Source organism: Oncorhynchus nerka, linkage group LG26, assembly GCF_034236695.1.
Source record: "Oncorhynchus nerka isolate Pitt River linkage group LG26, Oner_Uvic_2.0, whole genome shotgun sequence".
In the NCBI taxonomy this organism is placed as follows: Eukaryota; Metazoa; Chordata; class Actinopteri; order Salmoniformes; family Salmonidae; genus Oncorhynchus; species Oncorhynchus nerka.
This window is the reverse complement of record NC_088421.1, coordinates 56,612,022-56,627,154: the sequence shown is the minus strand read 5'-3', so window position 1 is coordinate 56,627,154 and position 15,133 is coordinate 56,612,022. Positions and strand designations below refer to the sequence as shown.

Below are 15,133 nucleotides of genomic sequence, written 5' to 3'. Positions count from 1 at the left end.
CTGTAGGTACATCCCAGTTCTGATGGCCCAGGCTAAGATCTACTGGTATATAACTGTTGTCCTGTAGGTACATCCCAGTGCTGATAACCCAGGCTAAGATCTACTGGTATATAACTGTTGTCCTGTAGGTACATCCCAGTGCTGATAACCCAGGCTAAGATCTACTGGTATATAACTGTTGTCCTGTCCTGTAGGTACATCCCAGTGCTGATAACCCAGGCTAAGATCTACTGGTATATAACTGTTGTCCTGTCCTGTAGGTACATCCCAGTGCTGATAACCCAGGCTAAGATCTACTGGTATATAACTGTTGTCCTGTCCTGTAGGTACATCCCAGTGCTGATAACCCAGGCTAAGATCTACTGGTATATAACTGTTGTCCTGTCCTGTAGGTACATCCCAGTGCTGATAACCCAGGCTAAGATCTACTGGTATATAACTGTTGTCCTGTAGGTACATCCCAGTGCTGATAACCCAGGCTAAGATCTACTGGTATATAACTGTTGTCCTGTCCTGTAGGTACATCCCAGTTCTGATGGCCCAGGCTAAGATCTACTGGTATATAACTGTTGTCCTGTCCTGTAGGTACATCCCATTTCTGATGGCCCAGGCTAAGATCTACTGGAACAGGGAGAACTACCAGATGGTTGAGAAGATCTTCCGTAAGTCGGTGGAGTTCTGCAACGAACACGACACCTGGAAGCTCAACGTGGCTCACGTTCTCTTCATGCAGGAGAACAAGTACAAGGAAGCCATCGGCTTTTACGAACCCATCGTTAAGAAACACTACGACAACGTGAGTTAACTAGAGAGGGAGGGAGATGGGGGAGAGAGGGAGGGAGATGGGGGAGAGAGGAGAGAGGGAGGGAGGGAGATGGGGGAGAAAGGAGAGAGAGGGGATGGAGGGAGATGGGGGAGAAAGGAGAGAGGGAGGGAGATGGGGAGAAAGGAGAGAGGGAGGGAGATGGAGAAAGGAGGAGAGGGAGGGAGATGGGGAGAGAGGGAGGAGATGGGGGAGAAAGGAGAGAGGGAGGGAGATGGGGGAGAAAGGAGAGGGGGGAGATGGGGGAGAAAGGAGAGAGGGGAGATGGGGGGAGAAAGGAGAGAGGGGGGAGATGGGGGAGAAAGGAGAGAGGGAGGGAGATGGGGGAGAAAGGAGAGAGGGGGAGATGGGGGAGAAAGGAGAGAGGGAGGGAGATGGGGGGAGAAAGGAGAGGGGAGGGAGATGGGGGAGAAAGGAGAGAGGGAGGGAGATGGGGGAGGGAGGAGGAGAGATGGGGGAGAAAGGAGAGAGGGGGGAGATGGGGGAGAAAGGAGAGAGGGAGGGAGGTGGGGGAGAAAGGAGAGAGGGAGGGATCACATACATTGCCTTCAGGAAAATATTCAGACCCCTTGACTTTTTCCACACTTTGTTACATTTACAGACTTATTCTAAAATTGATTCAAATGTTTTTTTCCCTCATCAACCTACAAACAATACCCCATAATGACAAAGTAAAAATGTTTTTTTTGTGCTAATTTATTAAAAATTAAAAACTGAAATATCACATTTACATAAGTATACAGACCCTTTACTCAGTACTTTGTTGAAGCACCTTTGGCAGTGATTACAGCCTCGAGTCTTCTTGGGTATGACGCTACAAGCTTGGCACACTTGTATTTGGGGAGTTTCTCCCATTCTTCTCTGCAGATCCTCTCAAGCTCTGTCAGGTTGGATGGGGAGTGTCGCTGCACAGCTATTTTAAGGTCTCCAAAGATGTTCAATCGGGTTCAAGTCCAGTTTCTGGCTGGGACACTCAAGGACATTCAGAGACTTGTCCCGAAGCCACTCCTGCATTGTCTTGGCTGTGTGCTTAGGGTCGTCGTCCTGTTGGAAGGTGAACCTTCGCCCCAGTCTGAGGTCCTGAGTGCTCTGGAGCAGGTTTTCATCAAGGATCTCTCTATACTTTGCTCCGTTCATCTTTGCCTCGATCTTGACTAGTCTCCATGCCGCTGAAAAAAATCACCACAGCATGATGCTGCCACCACCATGCTTCACCATAGGGATGGTGCCAGATATCCTCCAGACGTAATGCATGGCATTCACACCAAAGAGTTAAATCTTGGTTTCATCAGACCAGAGAATCTTGTTTCTCATGGTCTGAGAGTCTTTAGCTGCCTTTTGGCAAATTCCTAGTGGGCTTTCATGTGTTTTTTACTGAGGAGTGGCTTCTGTCTGGCCACTCTACCATAAAGGCCTGATTGGTGGAGTGCTACAGTGCCATCTCCACAGAGGAACTCTGGAGCTCTGTCAGCGTGACCATCAGGTTCTTGGTCACCTCTCTGACCAAGGTCCTTCTCCCCCGATCAGCTCAGTTTGGCCGGGCGGCCAGCTCTAGGAAGAGTCTTGGTGGTTCCAAACATCTTCCATTTAAGAATGATGAGGCCACTGTGTTCTTCAATGCTGCAGAAATGTTTTGGTACCCTTCCCCAGATCTGTGCCTCGACACAGTCCTGTCTTGGACCTCTATGGACAATTCATTCCACCTCATGGCTTGGTTTTTTTCTCTGACATGCTCTGTCAACTGTGGAACCTTTCATATAGACAGGTGTGTGCCTTTCAAATCATGACCAATCAACTGTATTTACCACAGCTGGACTCCAATCAAGTTGTAGAAACATCTCAAAGATGATCAACGGAAACAGGATGTACCTGAGATCAATTTCAAGTCTCATCGCAAAGGGTCTGAATACTTGTGTAAAAAAAACATCATTCTTTTATTTTTATTTTTTTAGCAAAAAAATTATAGAAAACTGTTTTCGCTTTCTTGTTTTGGGTTATTGTGTGTAGATTGCTGAGGAACATGTTTTATTTCATCCATTTTAGAATAAGGCTGTAACGTAGCAAAGGTTTTGGAAAAGTCAAGAGGACTGAATGCTTTCCTAAGGCACAGTGTAATACCATTTGAATGTTTACGGGCCTCCTGTTTCTGTTCAGAACACCTCTGTAGTGAATTACTGTTGACCGTAGTCATACAGACTATAGTTCTGTTGACCGTAGTCATATAGACTACAGGATAATAGGAGGTCTGGTGGTCATATAGACTATAGTTCTGTTGACCGTAGTCATACAGACTACAGGATAATAGGAGGTCTGGTGGTCATATAGACTATAGTTCTGTTGACCGTAGTCATACAGACTACAGGATAATAGGAGGTCTGGTGGTCATATAGACTATAGTTCTGTTGACCGTAGTCATACAGACTACAGGATAATAGGAGGTCTGGTGGTCATATAGACTATAGTTCTGTTGACCGTAGTCATACAGACTACAGGATAATAGGAGGTCTGGTGGTCATATAGACTATAGTTCTGTTGACCGTAGTCATACAGACTACAGGATAATAGGAGGTCTGGTGGTCATATAGACTATAGTTCTGTTGACCGTAGTCATACAGACTACAGGATAATAGGAGGTCTGGTGGTCATATAGACTATAGTTCTGTTGACCGTAGTCATACAGACTACAGGATAATAGGAGGTCTGGTGGTCATATAGACTATAGTTCTGTTGACCGTAGTCATACAGACTACAGGATAATAGGAGGTCTGGTGGTCATATAGACTATAGTTCTGTTGACCGTAGTCATACAGACTACAGGATAATAGGAGGTCTGGTGGTCATATAGACTATAGTTCTGTTGACCGTAGTCATACAGACTACAGGATAATAGGAGGTCTGGTGGTCATATAGACTATAGTTCTGTTGACCGTAGTCATACAGACTACAGGATAATAGGAGGTCTGGTGGTCATATAGACTATAGTTCTGTTGACCGTAGTCATACAGACTACAGGATAATAGGAGGTCTGGTGGTCATATAGACTATAGTTCTGTTGACCGTAGTCATACAGACTACAGGATAATAGGAGGTCTGGTGGTCATATAGACTATAGTTCTGTTGACCGTAGTCATACAGACTACAGGATAATAGGAGGTCTGGTGATGTCATACAGACTACAGGATAATAGGAGGTCTGGTGATGTCATGCTGCTGTTGAAATGAATCCTGTCTCTGCTCCCCTGCTGGCTACATAGCTGGAACACTGTAATATACAGGAGTGTCCCTGCCGACGTAAACCCTCGGTAACACCCACGTCCCTGTACCCCAGTCTCACCCCTGGTGGGAGAGTGCAGTGACTCTGAATGCAGTGGCCAGTCTCACCCCTGGTGGGAGAGTGCAGTGACTCTGAATGCAGTGGCCAGTCTCACCCCTGGTGGGAGAGTGCAGTGACTCTGAATGCAGTGGCCAGTCTCACCCCTGGTGGGAGAGTGCAGTGACTCTGAATGCAGTGGACAGTCTCACCCCTGGTGGGAGAGTGCAGTGACTCTGAATGCAGTGGACAGTCTCACCCCTGGTGGGAGAGTGCAGTGACTCTGAATGCAGTAGCCAGTCTCACCTCTGGTGGGAGAGTGCAGTGACTCTGAATGCAGTGGCCAGTCTCACCTCTGGTGGAGAGTGCAGTGATTCTGAATGCAGTGGCCAGTCTCACCCTGGTGAGAGAGTGCAGTGACTCTGAATGCAGTGGCCATTCTCACACCTGGTGGGAGAGTGCAGTGACTCTGAATGCAGTGGCCAGTCTCACCCCTGGTGGGAGAGTGCAGTGACTCTGAATGCAGTGGCCATTCTCACACCTTGTGTGAGAGTGCAGTGACTCTGAATGCAGTGGCCAGTCTCACCCTGGTGGCAGAGTGCAGTGACTCTGAATGCAGTGGCCATTCTCACACTGGTGGCAGAGTGCAGTGACTCTGAATGCAGTGGCCAGTCTCACCTCTGGTGGCAGAGTGCAGTGACTCTGAATGCAGTGGCCAGTCTCACACTTTGGGATAATAGAGTCCCAAATGGTCCCTTATTCCCTACAAAGTGCACTAATTTTGCCCATCGCCCATAGCACTCTGGTCAAAGGTAGTGCACTATGTAGGGAACAGGGTGCCATTATGGATGCTCGGAATGCTGTGTCTCATCTCTGCATGATACTTTAGTGTTTCTGGAGTGATGAAGTATTGAACATCCACAGTTTACCAACGCAGGTCTGCCCTTCTCCCAGTGTCCTTCTGACTGATCTCTCTCTCTCTTTCCCTTCTCTGTCTCTATCTATCTCTCTCTCTCCATTCCCCTCTCTCACTCTCTGTCTCTCTCTCTTTCTCTCTCCCCTCTCTCCCCCCTCTCTCTCTCTCTCCCCCTCTCTCTTCCCACCTCTCCAGATCCTGAATGTCAGTGCTGTTGTGCTGGCTAACCTGTGTGTCTCCTATATCATGACCAGCCAGAACGAAGAGGTAGGAGTGAGTGAGTGAGTGAGTGAGTGAGTGAGTGAGTGAGTGAGTGAGTGAGTGAGTGAGGTGAGTGAGGTGAGTGAGTGAGTGAGTGAGTGAGTGAGTGAGTGAGTGAGTGAGTGAGTGAGTGAGTGAGTGAGTGAGTGAGTGAGTGAGTGAGGTGAGTGAGTGAGTGAGGTGAGTGAGTGAGTGAGGAGTGAGGTGAGTGAGTGAGTGAGTGGTGAGGTGAGGTGAGGAGGAGGTGAGTGAGTGAGTGAGGTGGGAGTGAGTGAGTGAGTGAGTGAGTGAGTGAGTGAGTGAGTGAGTGAGTGAGTGAGGTGAGTGAGTGAGGTGAGTGAGTGAGGTGAGTGAGTGAGTGAGTGAGTGAGGTGAGTGAGTGAGTGAGGTGAGTGAGTGAGGTGAGTGAGTGAGTGAGTGAGGTGAGTGAGTGAGGTGAGTGAGTGAGGTGAGTGAGTGAGTGAGGTGAATGAGGTGAGTGAGGTGAGTGAGTGAGGTGAGTGAGTGAGGTGAGTGAGTGAGTGAGGTGAGTGAGTGAGGTGAGTGAGTGAGTGAGTGAGGTGAGTGAGTGAGTGAGTGAGTGAGTGAGTGAGTGAGGTGAGTGAGGTAGTGAGTGAGGTAGTGAGTGAGGTAGTGAGTGAGGTAGTGAGTGAGTGAGTGAGTGAGTGAGTGAGTGAGTGAGTGAGTGAGTGAGTGAGTGAGTGAGTGGAGTTTACAGTATAAAACACAGTGAAACATCTGATCCCACCACTGTTCCTGTAACCCCGTTGTCCTCAGGCTGAAGAACTGATGAGGAAGATCGAGAAGGAGGAAGAGCAGATCTCCTACGACGACCCCGATAAGAAAGTCTTCCACCTCTGTATCGTCAACCTGGTTATAGGGTGAGTTGGATTTACACGGTCCTTCAGCGGTGTAGTGGAGGGGAACTTACAGAAACTCTTCTCACCCACCTTTTGGGGGGAAAATGCATTGAATGTATAGGGAGCCGTTACTATTGTTTTACCACTACATCACTGGTTACATTGACAGGTTCTGTTACACTACACTGTGTTAATGGGGTTTCTATCTCTCTTCCAGGACGATGTACTGTGTTTCTATGTCTCTTCTAGGACCCTGTACTGTGTTAATCGGGTTTTTATGTCTCTTCCTGGACCCTGCACTGTGTTAATGGGGTTTCTATGTCTCTTCCAGGACCCTGTACTGTGTTAATAGGGTTTATATCTCTCTTCCAGGACCCTGTACTGAGTTAATAGGGTTTATATCTCTCTTCCAGGACCCTGTACTGTGTTAATAGGGTTTATATCTCTCTTCCAGGACCCTGTACTGAGTTAATAGGGTTTATATCTCTCTTCCAGGACCCTGTACTGTGTTAATAGGGTTTATATCTCTCTTCCAGGACCCTGTACTGTGTTAATAGTGTTTCTATGTCTCTTCCAGGACCCTGTACTGTGTTAATAGGGTTTATATCTCTTACAGGACCCTGTACTGTGTTAATAGGGTTTATATCTCTCTTCCAGGACCCTGTACTGTGTTAATAGGGTTTATATCTCTCTTCCAGGACCCTGTACTGTGTTAATAGTGTTTCTATGTCTCTTCCAGGACCCTGTACTGTGTTAATAGGGTTTATATCTCTTACAGGACCCTGTACTGTGTTAATAGGGTTTATATCTCTCTTCCAGGACCCTGTACAGTGTTAATAGGGTTTCTATGTCTCTTCCAGGACCCTGTACTGTGCCAAGGGGAACTACGACTTTGGCATCACCCGTGTCATCAAGAGTCTGGAACCGTACAACAAGAAGGTTGCACATTGTTTTTCTATCCGGCAGTTCTGGAACATTCTCTTGGAAAGCCAATGTTTTTGGATGTTTCTACCACTTCAGCCCTGACAAACATGTTGGTAGTGTGTCCCAAATGACACCCTATTCCCTATATAGTACACTACTCTGTTTAAAAGTAGTGCACTATATAGGGAATAGGGTGTCATTTGGGACACATCCTTCCAGAGTGTTTGATCTTTGTTTAGATATTGGCCAACCGAAACATAGCCCAGAGTTCTGCACCTGTGTCTGCTCACTCAGCCCAGCTGAACACACACAGAGTGTCTCTGTAGGAGTGTTGTTGTCATTCCTACAACTCTATCAACCACACACTTGTTTTAACTGGTTTTAGCTTGTTTAACTGGTTTTAGCTTGTTTTAACTGGTTTTAGCTTGTTTAACTGGTTTTAGCTTGTTTAACTGGTTTTAGCTGGTTTAACCCGGTTTTAGCTTGTTTAACTGGTTTTAGCTTGTTTAACTGGTTTTAGCTGGTTTAACCCGGTTTTAGCTTGTTTAACTGGTTTTAGCTGGTTTAACTGGTTTTAACTGGTTTTTCAGGCCAGGTACAAGTTGTTTATATGAGGGTACCTGTCAAATGACTTTGAGTCTCCAGAGTGTATATCCCTGCCCCCCGAGAAGGACATATCTATTCCTGTGACCAGGGTTTCGTATCCTTCTCTCATTGGTTGTCGTCCTGTGTGTGTAGCTGGGAACAGACACCTGGTTCTATGCTAAGCGCTGTTTCCTGTCTCTGCTGGAGAACACGGCCAAACACATGATCATGATCAGGGACTCCGTTGTTCAGGAGTGTATTCAGTTCCTGGAGCACTGTGAAGGTACGGACGCACACACACACACACACATACATACACACACACATACATACACACACATACATACAGACACACACAGACACACACATACAGACACACACATACACACATACATACAGACACACATACAGACACAAACATACACACACATACATACACACACACATACATACACACACATACAGACACACACATACAGACACACACATACAGACACATACATACACACACATACACACATACAGACACAAACATACACACATACATACATACACACACACACACATACATACATACACACACACACACACACACACATACAGACATACATAATTACACGTGCAGACAGACACACACACACATGCACACTCACACACACACCTACAGACAAACGTGCGCGCACACACACACACACACACACACACAGTTTCAACACACCATTTACCCTCCCACGCTCTTACCCTCCTTTCGTCCCTCTCCTCTCCCTCCCCTCTTTCCTCTCCTCCTCTCTCCTCTCCCTCCCCCTCCCCTCTCCCCCTCTCCCTCCCCCTCTCCTCTCCCCCTCTCCCTCCCCTCTCCTCTCCTCCCCTCCTCTCCTCTCTCCCCTCTCTCCTCTCCTCTCCCCCTCTCTCTCCTCCCCCTCTCCTCTCCTCCCCCTCTCCTCTCCTCCCCCTCCCTCCCTCCTCTTCCCCTCTCCTCTCCCTTCCCCCTCCTCTCCCCCTCTCCTCTCCCCCTCTCTCCCCTCTCCCCCTCTCCTCTCCCTCCCCTCTCCCTCCCCCTCTCCCTCTCCTCTCCTCTCTCCTCTCCCTCCCCCTCCTCTCCTCCCCCCTCCCCCTCCCCTCTCCTCCCTCCCCCTCCCTCTCCCCCTCTTCTCCTCTCTCCTCTCCTCCCCCTCCCTCTCCTCCCCCTCTCCTCTCCTCCCCCTCTCCTCTCCTCCCCCTCCTCTCCCCCTCTCTCTTCTCCTCTCCTCTCCCCCATCCCCTCTCCCCCTCTCCTCCCCCCTCCCCCATCTCCTCCCCCCCTCTCTCTTCTCCTCTCCCCCTCTCCCTCCTCCCCTCCCCTCTCTTCTCTCCTCCCCCTCTCCTCTCCTCTCCCACTCTCTCTTCTCCTCCCCTCTCCCTCCCCCTCTCTCCTCTCCCTCCCCCTCTCCCTCCTCTCCTCTCTCTCCTCTCCTCTCCTCCCCCTCCCCTCTCCTCTCCTCCCCCTCTCCTCTCCCCCTCTCTCTCTCCCTCCCCCTCTCTCTCTCCTCCCTCTCCTCTCCCCTCTCCTCTCCCCCTCCCCCTCTCCTCTCCTCCCCACTCCCCTCTCTCCTCCCCCCCCTCTCTTCTCCTCCCCCCTCTCTCTTCTCCCCCTCTCCTCTCCCTCCCCCTCTCCTCTCCTCCCCCTCTCCTCCCTCTCTCTTCTCTCCCCTCCTCTCCCTTCCCCTCCCTCTCCCCCCCCTCTCCTCTCCCCCTCTCTCCTCTCCTCCCCCTCTCCTCTCCCTCCCTCCCTCCTCTCCCCTCTCTCTCTCTCCTCTCCCTCCCCCCCTCTCCCCCCCTCTCTCCCTCCCCCTCCCCTCTCCCCCTCTCCTCCCCCTCCCCTCTCCTCCCCCTCTCCTCTCCTCCCCCTCCCCTCTCTCCTCTCCTCCCCCTCTCCTCTCCTCTCCCCCTCTTCTCCTCTCTCCTCTCCTCCCCCTCCCCTCTCCTCCCCCTCTCCTCTCTCCCCCTCTCCCTCTCCTCCCCCTTTCCTCTCCCCCTCTCTCTTCTCCTCTCCTCTCCCCCTCCCCCCTCCCCCTCTCCTCTCCTCCCTCCCCCTCCTCCCCCCCTCTCTCTTCTCCTCTCCCCCTCTCCTCTCCTCCCCTCCCCTCTCTTCTCTCCTCCCCCTCTCCTCTCCTCTCCTCTCTCTCTCCTCCTCCCTCCCCTCCCCTCTCTCCTCTCCTCCCCCTCTCCTCTTCTCCTCTCCCCCTCTCTCCTCTCCTCTCCTCCCCCTCCCCTCTCTCCTCTCTCCCCCTCTCCTCTCCCCCTCTCTCTTCTCCTCTCCCCCTCTCCCTCTCCTCTCCTCTCCTCTCCCCCTCTCCTCTCCCCCTCCCCCTCTCCTCTCCTCCCCACTCCCCTCTCTCCTCTCCTCCCCCTCTCTCTCTCCTCTCCCCTCTCCCTTCTCTCTCTCCCCCCTCCTCTCCCTCCCCCTCTCCTCCCCCTCTCCTCTCCCTCCCCCCTCTCTCCTCTTTCCTCTCCTCCCCCTCTCCTCTCTCCCTGTAGTGTACGGTAAGACAGAGCCAGCCATGATAGAACAGCCACTGGAGGAGGACAGGATGCACATCGGAAAGAACACCGTCACCTACGAGTCTCGCCTCCTCAAAGCTCTCTTCTACGAGGTCATCGGATGGAACCAGTGATGTCATACTAGAACGGAACAGAGCCTGTGATGTCACCGGACGGAACCCGGTGATGTCATCGGACAGAACCAGTAGTTTACACTAAAGCCTTTTTAAAACCTGTTCTACACTCCAAACAGTTCAAATCTATCAACCTGGACCACATCACATGAGCCATTATAGTACATTATATATTTGGCTTGTTGTTATTTTCTGCATCATCTGAAAGTTACAAGCTGTTGTTCTGACTTCTGTTAAACATATTCTGGACTCTCTCCTCGTCTTACTCACACTCACACACACACAGTGGGAGACGCCATGGGGCCTCATTCATTTGAGCGTGTTTAGTTTAGTTGAGCCTGGGCCCAGAGAGCTGTTGGCTGAGAAACACATCTTTCTACTGTTATTATTATGACACTCAACTAAAATATAAACACAATATAAACAACATGCAACACAACATAAACAACATGCAACAACATCTAAGATGTTACTGAGTTCCAGTTCATGTGAGGAAACCAGTCAATGGAACTGAATGTATTAGGCCCTAATCTATGGATGTCACATGACTGGGAATACAGATATGCATCTGTTGGTCACAAATATCTTCTTCTTTTTTGAAACTAGGGGTTGTGGATCAGAACATCAGTCAGTATCTGGTGTGACCGTTTTCCTCAGGCAGCGCAACACATCTCCTTCACATAGAATTAGGGGTTGTGGATCAGAACATCAGTCAGTATCTGGTGTGACCGTTTTCCTCAGGCAGCGCAACACATCTCCTTCACATAGAATTGATCAGGCTGTTGATTGTGGAATGTTGTAACATGGGGCTGAGCATTATCACGATGATTCATCAGGCTGGATTAATGGAATGTTGTAACGGGGCTGCCACGATGATGGCGGGATCTCATCACATCACGGTATCTCTCTGCATTTAAATCGCCATCCATAAAATTGCAATTGTGTTCGTTGTCCGTAGCTTATACCTGCCCATTACCCCACCGCCACCATGGGGCGCTCTGTTCACAATGTTGACATCAGCAAACCGCTCGCCCACACAATGTCTGCCATCTGCCCGGTACAGTTGAAATCTGGATTCATCCGTGAAGTGCACACTTCTCCAGAGTGCCAGTGTGCCATCAAAGGTGAGCATTTACCCACTGAAGTCGGTTACGATGCCGAACTGCAGTCAGGTCAAGACCCTGGTGAGGATGACGAGCACACAGATGAGCTTCCCTGATGCGGTTTCTGCAGAAATTCTTCGGTTTTGCAAACCCACAGTTTTATCAGTTGTCTGGGTCCCGCAGGTGAAGAAGTCGGATGTGGAGGTCCTGGGTTGGCGTGGTAACACGTGGTCTGTGGTTGTGAGGCCGGTTGGACGTACTGACAAATTCATTAAAATGACGATGGAGGCGGTTTATGATTAAAAATATATATATATAATTAAATTCTCTGGCAACAGCTCTGGTGGACATTCCTGCAGTCAGCATGCCAATTTCACGCTCCCTCAAAACCTGAGACATCTGTGGCATTGTGTTTGACAAAACTGCACACTTTATAGTGGCCTTTTATTGTCCCCAGCACAAGGTGCACCTGTGTAATGACCAGGCTGTTTAATTAGCTTCTTGATATGCCACACCTGTCAGGTGGTTGGATTATCTTGGTAAAGGAGAAATGCTCACTAACTAAACACATTTGTGCACAACATTTAAGAGAAATAAGCATTTTGTACATATGGAAAATGTCTAGGATCATTTATTTCAGCCCATGAAACATGAAACCAACACTTTCCATGCTGCCTTTTCATTTTTGTTCAGTGTGTGTATATATATATATATTGATATTGTTATTGTTATATATATATATTGTAATATATATTGTTATATATATATATTGTTATATATATTGTAATATATATTGTTATTGTTATATATATTGTTATATATATATATATTGTTATATATATATATATTGTTATATATATATATATTGTTATATATATTGTTATAGTTATATATATATATTGTTATATATATTGTTATAGTTATATATATATATTGTTATATATATTGTTATAGTTATATATATATATTGTTATATATATTGTTATAGTTATATATATATATTGTTATATATATTGTTATAGTTATATATATATATTGTTATATATATTGTTATTGTTATATATATTGTTATATATATATATTGTTATATATATTGTTATTGTTATATATATTGTTATTGTTATTGTTATATATATTGTTATATATATTGTTATTGTTATATATATTGTTATATATATTGTTATTGTTATATATATTGTTATATATATTGTTATTGTTATATATATTGTTATATATATTGTTATTGTTATATATATTGTTATATATATTGTTATTGTTATTGTTATATATATTGTTATTGTTATTGTTATATATATTGTTATATATATATATTGTTATATATATTGTTATATATATTGTTATATATATATATTGTTATATATATTGTTATATATATTGTTATATATATATTGTTATATATATATATTGTTATATATATTGTTATATATATTGTTATATATATTGTTATTGTTATATATATATATATTGTTATATATATTGTTATAGTTATATATTGTTATAGTTATATATTGTTATATATATTGTTATTGTTATATATATATATATATTGTTATATATATAATATGTGTGAGCTTGTTGTGTCTTCAAAGGAGAGTATGTCCATATGCTTATACTACAACCCTTACACTAGTCTCACATGGAACCCTATTCCCTACATAGTGCACTACTTTTGACCAGGGCCTATGGCGCCCTGTTCCCTATATAGGGTACTACTTTTGACCAGAGCTCTATGGCACCCTATTCCCTACATAGTGCACTACTTTTGACCAGGGCCTATGGCGCCCTGTTCCCTATATAGTGTACTACTTTTGACCAGAATCCTATGGGGTTATAGTACTAACCTGTGGCCTAGATCTGCCTGCTTCCTGTCTCTGTAGACACTGTAACTTCCTGAGGAGAAAGGCCTTGTTCTGGGCTCTGGTCTAAAGTAGTACACTATACAGCTGTACCTTCCTGAGGAGAAAGGCCTTGTTCTGGGCTCTGGTCTAAAGTAGTACACTATACAGCTGTACCTTCCTGAGGAGAAAGGCCTTGTTCTGGGCTCTGGTCTAAAGTAGTACACTATACAGCTGTACCTTCCTGAGGAGAAAGGCCTTGTTCTGGGCTCTGGTCTAAAGTAGTACACTATACAGCTGTACCTTCCTGAGGAGAAAGGCCTTGTTCTGGGCTCTGGTCTAAAGTAGTACACTATACAGCTGTACCTTCCTGAGGAGAAAGGCCTTGTTCTGGGCTCTGGTCTAAAGTAGTACACTATACAGCTGTACCTTCCTGAGGAGAAAGGCCTTGTTCTGGGCTCTGGTCTAAAGTAGTACACTATACAGCTGTACCTTCCTGAGGAGAAAGGCCTTGTTCTGGGCTCTGGTCTAATGTAGTACACTATACAGCTGTACCTTCCTGAGGAGAAAGGCCTTGTTCTGGGCTCTGGTCTAAAGTAGTACACTATACAGCTGTACCTTCCTGAGGAGAAAGGCCTTGTTCTGGGCTCTGGTCTAAAGTAGTACACTATACAGCTGTACCTTCCTGAGGAGAAAGGCCTTGTTCTGGGCTCTGGTCTAAAGTAGTACACTATACAGCTGTACCTTCCTGAGGAGAAAGGCCTTGTCCTGGGCTCTGGTCTAAAGTAGTACACTATACAGCTGTACCTTCCTGAGGAGAAAGGCCTTGTTCTGGGCTCTGGTCTAATGTAGTACACTATACAGCTGTAACATCCTGAGGAGAAAGGCCTTGTTCTGGGCTCTGGTCTAAAGTAGTACACTATACAGCTGTACCTTCCTGAGGAGAAAGGCCTTGTTCTGGGCTCTGGTCTAAAGTAGTACACTATACAGCTGTACCTTCCTGAGGAGAAAGGCCTTGTTCTGGGCTCTGGTCTAAAGTAGTACACTATACAGCTGTACCTTCCTGAGGAGAAAGGCCTTGTTCTGGGCTCTGGTCTAAAGTAGTACACTATACAGCTGTACCTTCCTGAGGAGAAAGGCCTTGTTCTGGGCTCTGGTCTAAAGTAGTACACTATACAGCTGTACCTTCCTGAGGAGAAAGGCCTTGTTCTGGGCTCTGGTCTAAAGTAGTACACTATACAGCTGTACCTTCCTGAGGAGAAAGGCCTTGTTCTGGGCTCTGGTCTAATGTAGTACACTATACAGCTGTACCTTCCTGAGGAGAAAGGCCTTGTTCTGGGCTCTGGTCTAAAGTAGTACACTATACAGCTGTACCTTCCTGAGGAGAAAGGCCTTGTTCTGGGCTCTGGTCTAAAGTAGTACACTATACAGCTGTAACTTCCTGAGGAGAAAGGCCTTGTTCTGGGCTCTGGTCTAAAGTAGTACACTATACAGCTGTAACTTCCTGAGGAGAAAGGCCTTGTTCTGGGCTCTGGTCTAAAGTAGTACACTATACAGCTGTAACGTCCTGAGGAGAAAGGCCTTGTTCTGGGCTCTGGTCTAAAGTAGTACACTATACAGCTGTAACATCCTGAGGAGAAAGGCCTTGTTCTGGGCTCTGGTCTAAAGTAGTACACTATACAGCTGTAACGTCCTGAGGAGAAAGGCCTTGTTCTGGACTCTGGTCTAAAGTAGTACACTATACAGCTGTACCTTCCTGAGGAGAAAGGCCTTGTTCTGGGCTCTGGTTTATAGTTGTACACTATATAAGAAATAGCGGGGATTTTGGACTCAAACTTTCAC

At 46.8% G+C, this 15,133-nt stretch overlaps 1 protein-coding gene across 1 annotated transcript in view; it reads left to right on the top strand.

Annotated features, from left to right (window-relative positions):
* The window catches only part of LOC135564930 (intraflagellar transport protein 70A-like), a 40,193-nt gene extending 29,607 nt beyond the window's left edge, over positions 1-10,586 (top strand). Inside the window, exons 13-18 of the mRNA XM_065011011.1 lie at positions 586-796; positions 5,244-5,315; positions 6,087-6,190; positions 7,030-7,108; positions 7,832-7,961; positions 10,196-10,586. Coding sequence (XP_064867083.1) covers positions 586-796; positions 5,244-5,315; positions 6,087-6,190; positions 7,030-7,108; positions 7,832-7,961; positions 10,196-10,332 — 733 coding nt within the window. The 3' untranslated portion in view covers positions 10,333-10,586. The remainder of the gene's footprint in view (positions 1-585; positions 797-5,243; positions 5,316-6,086; positions 6,191-7,029; positions 7,109-7,831; positions 7,962-10,195) is intronic.
* The last annotated feature ends 4,547 nt before the right edge of the window (positions 10,587-15,133 follow it).